The sequence below is a fragment of the Melanostigma gelatinosum genome, assembly GCF_949748355.1.
Source record: "Melanostigma gelatinosum genome assembly, chromosome: 8".
NCBI lineage: Eukaryota > Metazoa > Chordata > Actinopteri > Perciformes > Zoarcidae > Melanostigma > Melanostigma gelatinosum.
In genome coordinates, this window is record NC_136641.1 from 6621013 (window position 1) to 6635235 (window position 14223).

Sequence of the window (14223 nt, forward strand, 5' to 3'; positions counted from 1 at the left end):
TTCAATACTAATGACAACCGTATATAGAGAAAGCAGATACAGAATGCAAAGACATTGCTCTGCTGGTGCTAAAAAATGTACAGCCATGAATAGTAACACATGGGTTTGGTACAATGCTGAAGTTAAGAAGAATAACTTAAAGGACATCTTTGAATACCAACATTCAGTTGTCAGTTTTAGTGTGAGACTAACACAAACCGGCCTGAGACGGGTGTAAATTGTGGCGTTTTTCAAAGCAGAGAATGAATTTCCCACAATTCCTGCAGCGTCCTGACCCACCTCAACCAAAACATGCATTGCAGCTTTAACATGCAGCTCGTTTGGGATGCTCAAATGTACGCGTCTACATGTGTGCGCACGCTTTGTGTGCTATTCAAGTACATGCCTTTTCCAGCCATTTAAATAAAATCAGCACACAATCGCACAACCACGGGGTCAGAGACCGTTGTTCCTCCTGGAGTGCGGCACGCAGCTGTAATAAACTGAAACGGAATATCATTCTCAAAGAGAACTAAAACCATTAGAGCCTAGTATTACTTGGAGAGAGCCAGGAGAGGGAGAGACTGTGGAGGGATTAAATGTGGTTGCAGAGGTCCAGAGACTAAACCACGACACGGTTTCTAGACTTAAAGTCATGTTTGCTACGGGGGAACCTTGTTATTATCAGCTATTTTAAAGTGGTCAGAGAGATTATTCCTCAACTGGAGGACCCAGTTTCATGTGCGTGACGAAGCCATAATGTACTTCCTGAGGTTTTTATAAACTTGCCTTAAAGAAGTTGAAACGGCAGCTTTACCTGACACAGCGAAGAGTTTGTTGCGGGCATGTGGACTTAACGCGTGATGATTAGTGCTGTACACCGATGATGGATGAAGGGCTTCACACCTCTGTAATTGTATAAAGAGCCATAAAGTCATTGCAGTATGGAAGCTTTCCATCATGCCTTGTCTTTTTCTGGTGTTGAGTCAATAACTTACCTCTGTTTGCAGGCTTTTACACACTCTTTAGAGGTGTGAGCTGTGAGCAAATAAGGGAAAAGTCTGAAATGGTCACTGGAAGTCAGAGTCAATGAAAGCCACTTTACATTATTATCCAGTGAGTCTTGGACTCATCATATCGAGCCAACAATGTGACTTATTAAGACAATTCCATTGTCGAGTGATTCCATGCCTATGTACAACACAAGCAGGTCATTGAACATTTTGTAAAACTTAGGATTTCTGAAAGTTGAACTTTGCAAAGTGATAATGGTCATGATACCACAGTGAAGAAGTGGTTAAGATGTCGTTTCTCTCAGCGAACCCCAAGTATACAATGAAAACAAGCAAACCATATTGCATCCTCCCATTCTTAATCCCTTTACTGCTTCTTTTCCCAGCCACTTTCATTTACATCTATTCAGTTTTACGAAACCAACAACTGGAAACAGGGGGTGACATCACAGTGTTACTCTAGAGGTGCTTGTGTCTGCGTGTGTGTGCTTGTGTCTGTGTGTGTGTGTGTGTGTGTCTGCGTGTGTGTGCTTGTGTCTGCGTGTTTCTCTGTCGAAAACAAAAGGCCCTGTGTAGGTAAATGTTGGAGCAGGGTATGTTTTGCTATTTATAACCCATGGGAGGCAAGGAATAAGAGAGACACTGGTGTTCCCGACTGTGAGTGTGTGTGTGTGTGCTGTATCGGCCTTTGTTTCCTTGTATAAGCATGTTCTCCTCTTGTTTTCCCTCAGAATAATAGCTTTGTTATTCCTTGCTGTCGTTGCAGAGAATACGTGTCCACAACTGGTTGTGTGTGTGTGTGTGTGTGTGTGTGTGTGTGTGTTTGGGTGCGTTTGCCAAGGGATTTCTGTCATTCCAGCAATGGTCGGCATTTAGACTGTGTCTCTGTTTTCGTACCTCCTAATATGGAGGGGTTCTGACACTGCACACACACACAGTTCTATGTATGATTAACCCAAACAGCGATGCTAATGAGAGCACACACACACACGCTCACTGTGCGTGGGTGTGTGTGTGTGCACACACACATCCGCAAGTAGAAACGACGCCAAAAACACATCCGTCTTTTCTGTTCTATTCTATTCCCTTTCACCCATTTCCAGTGCTGCTGTTGGCAACGGGCCAAGCCCCTCTGTGAGTGACATTTACTTCACACACTGCAGCCTGACATCTGAGCACCAGGCGCAGCAGCACGGAGATGATGTCACGCCAAGTTATTTCAAAGCTCGCTCTGTGTGTGTGTCTAAAGTTTTGGTTGAAGCGTCAAGGCAGGTTTGTGCAATAGGTGTTTGCTCAAGCCTGTCTTGTGTGTGCAACTGTGTGCGAGTGTGCAGCATGTAGATGTGCGTAAACCTCTTTACAGTATGTGTGTGTGTTTATTTATGCGTATGAGTAAATATGTATGTTAGGGAACATGTGTTGCTTGCTGAAGTATTATCCAAAGATGTGTTTGTGTTGGTGCGTGGTGGGACACATGTGGATGTGTGTATTTGCGAGCAGCTGCGTTTCTGTGTCAGTGTGTGTCAGTGTGCATTTGTTCTGCATTTGCAAGTGCATCTGTATGCTTGAGTGTGTGTGCGTGTGTGCAAAATGCGCATGCGTGTGTGTGTGTGTGTGTGTGTCACAGACAGAAACCACCCCCAGCCTTTTCCCAAGCTGTTCCGTTCCTGGATCCTGTTTTTAGCGCCGGATGAGGCAATCTTTCCCATTGACTCAGTCATGCAATGCAAATAACCCCAACAGCATGCAAAGATCGTGTGTGTGTGTGTGTGTGTGTGTGTGTGTGTGAGACAGACACACAGACGGAGAGATGTTGTGAGTTTATGTTCAAAGACAGAACTTTTTTTGCCACTGTAATACTAGTTGAGATGACAGACATATATCGTTAATATTGATTGTAGACAACAAATAGTTTTGATCAGCAGTTGAATTCATTGCTGTTCATTGTATATAATCATTTATCATAAACTATGGACAGGAAGCCCACTGCAAAGTTGAAGCTGTAGAAATATAATTAATAAAATCATGAGAATATGAATTTGCTTTCAGAGGCTAGTAGAACAGGCTAGGAGCTCGGACAGTAGCCACTGCAGTATAGCGAGTAGGACCTGGTAGCCTATGCTGCGTCTCAATTCAGATACTGCCGATGTTAGCCGGCTAGCTCGCTAGCAGCATTATAATTCAAATAAAAAATCATTGCAGACTGCTAAGTTAACCCAACAAACAGTACGGATGACTTCTACCTGGCAAACAACATGGTAGTGCTGTCACAGTGCACTGCAATTTGCCATACTTGTCAGTGTGAACAAAAATATTCAGTGCAAGTACAGCAGCATGTGAAGTGAAACACAGCACGAGTTTCATGTATGCTGGTATTTGTTTCATATCATTTTCCAGGTTACAGCACTGGTTGCCAACTGAAGGAAACTAAAGCAAAATGTTTGTTCACCTCAATTGACTCTAAAGCTACAGTTTAGGGTTATTATGATAAACAGTCGATTTAAACCTAGTTTACACAGTGAACTGTCTTAAGTTCAGTTTACTGTGTCAGAGTATTGAATTGGAACGTAATACACAGACATTGAATGTTTCTGAATGGATTGACAACCATAAAAACGCCAAAGCATCTGTTATATGAAGCATCATTCTGGTGTATTTCTCAAAAGCATTTTGCCTTTGTTTACATGTGTGTATTGTTTTTAGGGGTAGAGTATTGTGTTAATCGACTGCTCTTAATGGGGGATGAAGCAAACTGACCCCCCGTTCTTCTCCCTCCCTCCCCTCACCACCCCCTCTCTTTTCCCAGACTCCTCGGTGGCAGTGCCGGTGTCGTGCGCGGCCTTGTTTCCCATGGACCTCAGGGTGGGCGAGCGGGGGATGCGCCCTGGTTCGGACACAGCGCTTCTCACCCCGCTACACCCGCCTTTACTCCTCACCCCGTTCTCCTCTCAGCCCCGCACCTCCTTCTCCCAACAGCAGCTGCACCAGCATATCCGGGTAAAGGATGTAAAACGTAGAGATCAACTGCAATTTGTCTGTCAAAAAAAGCTAGCTTCTTGAAACAACATTGAACATCATATTTTCTTACAAGTTGATCTTACATGACAAGCCTTTGCTTTGTATTTGTTGCTATAATATGAATGTGTTTGTTGCCGGCGGTTAGTTCAACATGGAGCAGAGGAGGCGAGAGCAGGAGCACCACGAGAAACAACAGGAGTTGCAGCAGCTAAAGCACAAAGACAAGAGTCAACAGAGTGAGTCAATTCACATGCATTCACTCGCACATGTTCCTACAAATTTCCGTTCACATTTTAAGTTGTCCTTTTATTTTCACTGAGCATTATATAAACCTCTTTCCACCACTTTGAAAGTACTAAAGGCCCAGTTTGCTAATTGTGGCCAGAGTGGAAAGTCCCTGGAAGAGATCATACACAGTGTTACTCCACTTTCAAAGCTGTTTGCTTTGAGACGAGGGCTAAATATAACCTGACAAGTGAAGCTGCAACACTGCTGTTAATTATAGCTGTAGGTCTGGGCGCATAAAGTCACTGGGTCAATATTGACTTGATCACTCGGAGCACCTCCTGTCACCTCCGTGTGCACACACACAGAAATATCAGCAAACACACTCCCAAAGAAACCAGTGACCTTCCCCTGCATCACACACGCATGCATCCGTACTCTCAGCCGTGCCTGGCAGACGTGTGTTTGGAGAAACTCTCCACAGTATTAAGTCACTGACTATGTCCTGCACACTGTGTTTTTGGCATGGTCTGTTCTTGCGCCGCTTTATCACGATGAAGCGGTTGGTGAGTCCTTCTTTTGAGTGGTTGCTTGTGTTATTGATTGACAGGTGCCGTGGCCAGTTCCGTGGTGAAACAGAAACTCCAGGAGGTGATTCTCAAGAAGCAGAAACAGGCAGCGCTGGAGAGAACTAACTCCAACACTCTGACTGCAGCTCCTGTAGCTTACCGGTGAGACAAAAGACACAGACAGTATGACAATATCAAAACACTAAATATGCACCATGAACACATTGATTATGCTACATGTCTAATACTTCTTTAAAATAACCCTTTGCTTCCATGACAACTCTAAAATCTGGATTTCGCATAAACATCAACCATATGTGGTATGATTATTTCCCCTCATGGTCGTATGTCTTGTTTGTGTGCGTTGTGTTTCACCAGAAAGCTGGGCCCAGACCCCAGTGCGTCCTCCCAGACTCTGGTCTCGTCTCCGTCACAGCCTTCTCCCGATCGTTCGGAGGGGACGCCGCTACGCAGAGCAGGTAAAACATCTGTCATCCAGAGGCACAGTTTGACTTTAACCAGAGGCAGTGACCCAATCAGCATCATTAAAAAATTCAGGATAAAATGGATACAATCCCCTTTCATGTCATGTGTTTTGTCCATGTGGATGGTCAGTTTGCTGATATCAGTTATACTCGCTAACTGTAAGACTATCTACTGTTTTTGTTTTTGGTGTAGCACATGTCTACTCACATTTTTAGACATGTCTGATTTGGAAAAGCACATAATATTCAGGATGACTGAATTCCATTTAGCTGCTTCAGCAACACATGCTTTTCCTACTAGGACAAAGTAGTTTACATAACTTCCTACTGTGGAAATAGGTTGAATCCTTGCTGTCGTACTACAGTCGTAAACCATTCACGTATGACTGCATGAAGTAACATTCCCCATGTTGCCCTGAACTCTTAGCGTCTGAGCCCAATCTGAAGGTGAAACACAAGCTGAAGAAACACCTAAACACCCGCAAGAGCCCGCTCACCCGCAAAGAGAGTGCCCCGGCCACTGTCAGGCACCGAGTACCTGACCCTCTGGGTAATTACAATCACACACACACAAATAAATGAGTGAGTGGAAACGCATTATTGTTGTTTAACGTGTGATCATTTCAGTGAGTGAAAGCAAAGGTTTTCATTCCTCTGTGATTGAGTTCAGAAATGATTCACTGACCTGGTCAAATGTAATGTAAATATGGTCACGATGCGTCGTCGAAAGTGACACCCTGCTTGTCTCTCACCAGACTCGTCCCCCAGCAGCAGCAGCACTCCAGTCTCCGGCTGCAGTTCTCCTAATGACAGTCTGCCCAATGAGAACGGGCTACTGCCATCTGCAGGCGGCCTCTCGCATGAGGTCAGCAAGGACACACACACACACATGTTATGTTTTCAGACTATTGATAAAGTAAAACTAACTAAAACATCAGCTCAAGATGAACTGAAGTACAATAAATAAACATGTTTTAACACAACATGAGTCCATTTGTATCGACGTTTTGAGAAATGACAGTACCTTTTGTGATAGAAAGCTGCTTTAGTCATTAAGAAATCCGGATAGAAGTTGAATAGTTAAATAGAAAAATAGAAAACACGAAAGCAAAAGGAAATACTTCCTTTTTGCTTTTCAGACTTATATTTTCGAGATGGGGAAAATTAGCATTTTAAACAAGTACGCACACACTTTGATTAAAAAGAAAAAAAAAGATGTTGTTTCATGTACATGAGCTGTGCCGAGACGCTGAGTAATGACATCTTTAAAGCAATGACACGAGTATGGGAGCACCGAGTTTGTCAGCTGTTTATGCATAATTGATTTAATCACATACAGTCAACCTCGGTCACACCTGCTGTGGATGTCTGACTCATCATTCTCCGGTGTCAAGACAGCACGCTACCTTGATTAGACCACACTGGTTATGATTTGCATTTGTTCCGGAAATATTATCATGGGATGCACAACCAGCACTGGTCTTAAATGCTGAATGGGATTTCTCTTATCCAGAATCATGTATTGTATATGAACGTAATTCAATTCAGATTTGAATGTAAATGCGTTATTAATTGTGTTTGGCCTTTCCAGGCCCAGAGGCTGCTGCTGAGAGATGGCACTCTATCTAACTTCACCATCCAGAGTCACTCCACTCTGCCCACCATCACACTGGGACTACCAGCCAACGCCAGGGTAAACACTGAGCTGTCGATCATAACCGTTTAATCTTAAATCAGTTTATCCTTTTCCTTGAAGCAGGTGAGAGAAGTGTTCTGTTCTGTCTAACGCAGTCATCTCCTCCGTTCAAGACACTTTTTTCTTTCTAAATTCTTTGTACTATCAAGGAATCTCTTTCTATTCATGGGAACTCGTTATAAGACATCGGTTTCATAAACTCAGTCCCAGGCTAACTTGACTCAAAGGGGAAATTTGCAATTTGCCACTTTTTATGAGGATGTCCAGTCAGTGTTGATGGTAAATGTAGTCGATTGGTGCAATACATTTCCCAGAGTTTGCTAAATTGACAGAGGTCGCGGCTGTAAAATAGTTTGTTCTTCCTACATCCAGCGCTGCTATTTGACGTGACAGTGACATAAGAAGAAGGAAGAACTGCAGGCTACTGTTTCATCTTGGAGTTCTAGTCTCTGCCTTTAGGTTGCCACGAGCTCTAATGCCACTCAGAAACAGAACTTATTTGTTCTCTTCGCTTGTATTGCAAACTGTGACAATGGCATCTCAAAATATGAGTGCAGAGGATTTCATTTTACATTTAACCGTGTTTTGGCTGACTCAGATATTCAGCAGTATTTATTCGAGTCGGAGCGTCGGGGCACGCAATGCATCCTGGTACATGTAGGCTCACCTCCGCCAACAGGACCAATCTCCTTTTGCTGTCAATATAGCACACAATGAGGAATATATTGCTTCAATTGACTACATTTACACTCATTGGACATCCACATAAAAGGTGGTGAATTTTCCCTTTCAGGAGATGTGTTTCACTATTACATTGATGTTTGTGTATATTTCAATTTAAAGTGGCTCGATGTTTTTCCAATCACGTCACCTGGACAAATCATTTCGTATCATCGGAAATCCAGCTATGATGCTACGTCAGATATATGTTATCTGTTGCTGTAAATACTGAATGACTGTGTGTGTGCAGGCTGACGGAGAGCAGTCCTCTCTGAGATTAGGCCGGATGCCAGTGGTTACAGCCGGGGGCTCGCCGGTCTTCCTCCCCCTGAGCAGAGAGGACCAGGCTGGGCAGCTGAACCATCATCTGCCTGTCATCATCCTGGAACCCTCCAGACTGGTACACACTCCGCTCCTCACTGGTGAGACACACACGCACTCACATATACCTCAGACATGTACATGCATATACAAACCCAACACATGTGCACACATGTAGGGCCAAAAGCGCCACAATTTAGGATGATGAAAAAAATATATATATCCAAGATGTTACCAAATAGTCACAAAAGGACACGTATACAGTGTTTTAATTGTACTGTCTGAGATGTTAGAGCACTACCCAGTGGTTACATTTAGAATAACACTGTTTTCTTTCATTGATAAGCAAGTTACATGTATTGGTGACGCATAAGAAAGACAGCATGTTATATTTGAAATAAACAATATTGTAAGGTAAAATAAATTAGAAATGATTCAACCAATTTTGACATCTTTGTAGCTATTGTGTGTTTACTTGTGTTTGAGAAATTATGTGTGTGCACACACGTTACTTTGTCTCTGCTCACAGAAACTCATTATTGTTCCGCTCCCTCGTGTCTCCGTCTCTGGCCAGTTCCAGGCCTAGAGCCCGTCCAGCTACAGTTTGCCCCCCAGTTAGACCACCTCGCCCCCGGAGGAGCTCATCCTCACAAGCCCCTGAGCAGAGCACGCTCGGAGCCCCTCCCCCAGAGCACGCGGACCCTTCACACACATCTCCTCCAACAGCAGCACAACACGCAACTACTGGAGAGGCTCAAACAGCAAACTCACCTGGGCAAGGTTTGGAGAAGTGCAGTCACACAGTAATACATAGACCGTCTGGAGATTTGTTTGTTGTGCTAATGGTCACATATCCCCCTTCTTTACAATCCACTTGAGCATGGGGTACTATGTGGTGGTAACTGATTCAGGGATTTTAGAGTAAATGGTTTCAGTAAACAGTAGCCTACATCTGCATCTCTGTATGTGCATTTTTCAGTCTGCTGTCATGTGAATGAATACGTGCATATTTGTCGACATGGTGTGTTTTTGTTTGCCAACTTCAATGTGCGTGTATGTGCCTGTGCAGCTGATGTCTAAGTCGAACGAGAAGCCCAGACTGCACCAGATCCCCTCTGAGGACATGGACTCAGAGGACGGTGGCGGGATGTCGCCCACAGAGCTAACCTACCAGAGCGGAGTGAGGGCGGAGTCACTGAGGGAGGCGGAGCCGACGGCATCCAAGAGCCACGAAGAGCAACTTAACCTGCAACATGCACTCATACTCAACCAGGTTGGAAAACACACTTTCACGCATGAGATTCACACAGAGAGGAAGCAGGGAGATGGAATTGAACCACACAGCTGTTCTTCGTCCAACAGTCCTGTAGGGGGCGGCCTAACACTTGCATGTAAGGCTGTTGCCCTTGCATGGTTTTGAGGTTTGACAAGTACTCATTCTATCAAGGTGGTTATTTTAGCATGATACGGTGACAGGGTGTATTCACTGTAAGTTGAGGGGTCACTCTCAGAAAATGTGTCAGTTACTAATCAAACCACATAATCAGGAGTCTACGAGTCAGGTTTTTGGGGATTTTAAAGGACGAGATTAGAGTGAAAAACGACTTCCAGATTCAAAGCAAGTTAAAATTGACCTCTTGATGGTACAGCTCAGATTGGGGAGGAAGTTCTGTGGCTATCAGCCTTGAACGCAAATCACTTGGAGAGTTTTAGAGGGATGTGCAGCTGCATACCATATGTGTAGCAATGGAACTGAACAAGCACTGATATTCACTGATGCTCTCCGTGGTTTAGAAAACGACCCTGTGCTGTTTACAGCTCCTGCTCTCCTCTTTTCTCTTCACTCTGTCTTCTTTCATGTTTGTGATATTTATTTAGAATTATGTCAACTATGTTTCATCTCTTTCACTCTTCTTGCAGTCGTTGCTGTGGGAGCAGCAGAAGCAGCTGCAGCAGCTGCATCGACAAATGGAGACCCTGGCAGTACCCATGTTGCGGGGCAGCGGCGGGGTTGGCAGTGGGCTGGGAGTCCATCGGCCCCTGTCACGTACACAGTCCTCCCCAGCCTCCACCTCTCTCACGCTGCCTGAGAACCCCCTGAGCCTGGCCGCACAAGATGGCAGCAGCAAACCACGCTTCACCACTGGTGAGTCAGATGTGTTCCTACAGTATTATAATAGGTATGTGTGATGATTTTCTAATGGATCAATCAAAACACTACTGCCGTTGGGAACATCTGGATTTAAAGACGCAGAGAACTCTGTAGGTGTTGGTCCAAAACATAGTGTAGGGCGTTTAAACCCTTATCAGTGTTGGTACTGTCTGGCCTGTGCTCCTCATTGGGAAAAGTTAAAGACTTAAAGGGACAGTTCACCCCAAAATACAAAGATACGTATTTTTCCTCCTTCTTGTCGTGCTATTCGTTTCGGTGTCAGTCAAGTTTTGGAGATATCGTCCGTAGAGATGTCTGACTTCTCTCAAATTGAATGGGACTATATGGCACTCTGGTTGTGGTCTGCTTCATGTATGAACTATTTCATCTCAAGCACACACCAAAACAATCTTGATAAATAAGAGGAAAGACATGTAGTTTTGATTTTGGGGTGAGCTGTCTCTTTTAATGGTTATTGATGTTCTGTTTTAGAAAGTAATAAAAAATGTAGAAGTGGCAATAAAATCTGAAAGCAAGAAGTGTAAGCCAAAAATAAAGTGTAATTAAATGGGGGGAAAAGCAACTGGAGTAAATGTTTGGAAAAGTGATCAAAGGTGAGCGTCAACAGTACTCCTAGTATGAATATACTCTATATATTGGGCAAAATGGTGAGATCAAATCAGTTTTTTTGTTTGCGTGTGTGCATGCAGGCCTGGTGTATGATTCTCAGATGCTGAAGCACCAGTGTACATGTGGAGACAACAGCAGTCACCCAGAGCATGCTGGGAGGATACAGAGCATCTGGTCCAGACTACAGGAGAGAGGCCTGAGGGGACAGTGTGAGGTACGTACGGCACGGGACACGGTCTCATCCTGATCTGACCTACAGAAATGACATTGTATGTGTCTGTCTGAACATAGAGAGGTTGAGTTTACAGGTACATTAGATTCTGTTGGAGCACAGTATCGCTTTCTCTGTTTTTAACATTATTAATCATGACATGCTGTACATTGTCCATGTGATGCCTATATGTCTTGTTCTGTTCGTACAGACTATCCGCGGTCGTAAAGCCACTATGGAGGAGCTGCAGTCGGTCCACACCGAGCGCCATGTGTTGCTCTACGGCACCAACCCGCTCAACAGACTCAAACTGGACAACCGCAAACTGGCCGGTATGCCACGTATTCTCAAATCTGTTGTTTCAAAACACTTTCAATTGATTTAACAGTGAACATGAAAGACATTACTTTGAACAGTAAATATGATCAGGAACATCAATACCAAACAGATGTTCCAGATGTCCAATTCTTCTCAATAACAGAGCTAAAGCTACATCATGAACTCAAGTTCTACTTTTGTCCTTGAACTACGTTGATTCAGTTAAAAAAGAAATTACAAACTGGATTTATTACCAAAAATCAAGTCATGCCATTAATACTCTCGGGGTCGAATTCACAAAAGGATTGTGCGGCTTTTGCGGCTGCTAAACGTGAACAAATGATTCTCAAAGCTCCCTTGTAAGGGTGAGATACACCTGGCGCTGCCTAGCAGATAGCATCTTAGTGCTCCTGTGCAATTTGACACATGTGCTTAAATTAAGTAATGCTAATATGTTTCACACAAAATCAACCCCCGATCTGCAAAGAGCCTCATTGCAAAAACTCAGCTCAAAAAGTGTCCGATCATGGCTTGTCTTACCGTTAGTCATCGTGCAAAAAGAATTATATTGAAAGGAATAACAAGCTGAAACGTAATTGAATGATGTTTAAAAACATGATGTTTCTGTTTCCCAAGGTATCCTGTCTCAAAGGATGTTTGTGATGTTACCTTGTGGGGGTGTAGGGGTAAGAGAAAACACACACACACACACACACACACAAAAGAAATTGCATCCTTGATCACACTGTAATTACAGAAAGCTCTTAATAAAAGCAATACAATACTGTGCTGATGAAAGATGATATTGTTTCAAAGAAAAAGCAACCAAGGCAGGAAAGAGAAAAAGACAAGAAAGACAGGATATTAAAGAGGAAAAGAGAGTTGGCTTGGCCCAGCGCTAACGTTTGCCTGACAGTCCGTGTCGGACCATGACAAGTCACAGCTAATCAGAACAACATGTCCATGAGCAGGGATAAAAGAAAAGCCTCGGCTTTCATTGTCCGAGCCAGATCGACAGTAATGCCCATTTGTGAATAAACAGAGCACAGAATACAAAAGTAAAGGAAATTTACCAGCATTACGGATGTGGATGTTTATATTCTGCAGTCACAGCTGCATGTCTGGAGAAAGCCTTTATTGTCCCAGAAAGACAATAGACATAGTCAGGCTTCATAAAACAGATATTATGAGTGTTTCCTCTGCTATTTGTTTGTATCCTATCGTTCATTGGCCTCCGTCCTGTGTCTTTTCAAATTGGCAGGTGGATAACGACACCATCTGGAATGAGTCGCACACTTCAACGGCGTCACGCATGGCGGCGGGCAGCGTTGTGGAGCTGGCCTGCAGAGTGGCCAAAGGAGAGCTGAAGGTGAGAAACTAAACCCGGCAGAAAAAGCCGGCGGTCACACCGTCGCCTCCAGATAAGACGCTTGTGTTACTACATTTTATCGCCTCATCCCTGAGTTTTCTTTCCATTTCTGTTGCAGTGTCTTGTTTCAGTCACTCGCCTTGCTTTAGGCACTATCTGCTCGAGGCATTGGAGTGATGAAGAGAATTTAAACTTAAAATACGGATTGATTGTTCTGAAAAATAATTCTGCCGACAATTATTCAAATAATTAAAGGATAGTTGTATTATTTATGACTGTCATGATTTAACAAGCTTAAGGTGCTAACCCACTTCCTAAAATAGAACCTGTGTTGACTACATGCAGGTTTATCGTGTCAGAAGGGGAGAAGTTACCGTCTCAATGTTACCCGTGCACACAGAGCCACAGCTTTTCAGGCACTGGGCTGTGAACCAAAAACAACTTTGTGATCTCAGTTGTGCTGGCAGTGTTTTGTTGCTGTCGGTCAGCTGCAAGGATGAGAAAGACGCATCAACCTAGAAATGCATCCGGCAAAGAAGCACGCGTCACGCTGCCCAAACCACTTCAAAGATGAATGGCTTTCAGAGGATATTTTTCTCTGTCTCGTCGTGGCCTAAACATACTTCCTTTTCCTCCTCACAGTGATTTAAAGTCCGGGCTAAACATGACATTTTTTTTATGTAGATAATATAATTGGCAAAAGTATTTATAGCTGACAGCTTCAATCTACACACTTTCACCCCAGACAAACAAATACAAACAAGATTGTGTAAAACAAGGCAGGTGGAATATGAAAACCAACAAACACCACCCTAAGGCTCGGTCGATACTGAGCAGTGGTTGTACACAACCATTACACAACAGTACAACTGCTCCACCTCTACATATGGTAAGGAATAAATACTATGATACTCCTTTACGAAACAGCATAGATGAATGGCCTCCACTGTCTTTACATTGCCAGAAGTCACGCGTTTCATCCTTTTGTGCTCATGAAATGTTTGACGTCATGCTTTGAGAAGTTGACTCTAATTCTAAATCTACAAATAGAAGCAGCTCTGATAAACAAACTTTACATGAACCAGGAAACATTCGTGCTCGTCTTTGTGTGAGAAACCCGTCGATGCATTTCTAAAGGACAGGTTTTGAACTGTGTTTGTGAAGAGGTGTCTTCACTCATGTGTGGCAAACTTGTTACATTCCTGTACATCATACACCTTTTTGCCTTTTTAAAGCTCTTCATATGCAGTGAAACACTTAATTAATAGCGTTGTCTTCTTCTGCACAGAACGGCTTTGCTGTGGTCAGGCCGCCAGGGCATCACGCAGACCCCTCTAATCCAATGTAAGTGTGTGTGTGTGTGTGTGTGTGTGTGTGTGTGTGTGTGTGTGTGTGTGTGTGTGTGTGTGTGTGTGTGTGTGTGTCACTCAGTCAGTCCAGAGTGAGTTTCCCTGTTCTTGCTGCTCTGTCAGCAGCCTCTCCGTGGAGGATATTTATGAAGTGATGGAGAGACGACA

General features: G+C 43.7%; 1 protein-coding gene across 5 annotated transcripts in view; it reads left to right on the top strand.

Annotated features, from left to right (window-relative positions):
* Nucleotides 1-14223, top strand: part of hdac7a (histone deacetylase 7a) — a 60720-nt gene that overhangs the window by 35921 nt on the left and 10576 nt on the right. For 4 of the 5 annotated variants that reach the window (XM_079273889.1, XM_079273891.1, XM_079273892.1 and 1 more), the window contains 16 exons: nucleotides 3799-3989; nucleotides 4156-4246; nucleotides 4846-4966; nucleotides 5183-5283; nucleotides 5717-5839; nucleotides 6045-6154; nucleotides 6881-6982; nucleotides 7956-8127; nucleotides 8601-8806; nucleotides 9096-9299; nucleotides 9947-10172; nucleotides 10889-11022; nucleotides 11231-11351; nucleotides 11974-12023; nucleotides 12599-12706; nucleotides 13995-14050. In XM_079273889.1, coding sequence (XP_079130015.1) covers nucleotides 3799-3989; nucleotides 4156-4246; nucleotides 4846-4966; nucleotides 5183-5283; nucleotides 5717-5839; nucleotides 6045-6154; nucleotides 6881-6982; nucleotides 7956-8127; nucleotides 8601-8806; nucleotides 9096-9299; nucleotides 9947-10172; nucleotides 10889-11022; nucleotides 11231-11351; nucleotides 11974-12023; nucleotides 12599-12706; nucleotides 13995-14050 — 2116 coding nt within the window. The remainder of the gene's footprint in view (nucleotides 1-3798; nucleotides 3990-4155; nucleotides 4247-4845; nucleotides 4967-5182; nucleotides 5284-5716; nucleotides 5840-6044; nucleotides 6155-6880; nucleotides 6983-7955; nucleotides 8128-8600; nucleotides 8807-9095; nucleotides 9300-9946; nucleotides 10173-10888; nucleotides 11023-11230; nucleotides 11352-11973; nucleotides 12024-12598; nucleotides 12707-13994; nucleotides 14051-14223) is intronic. The other variant, XM_079273890.1, reaches the window with a different exon arrangement.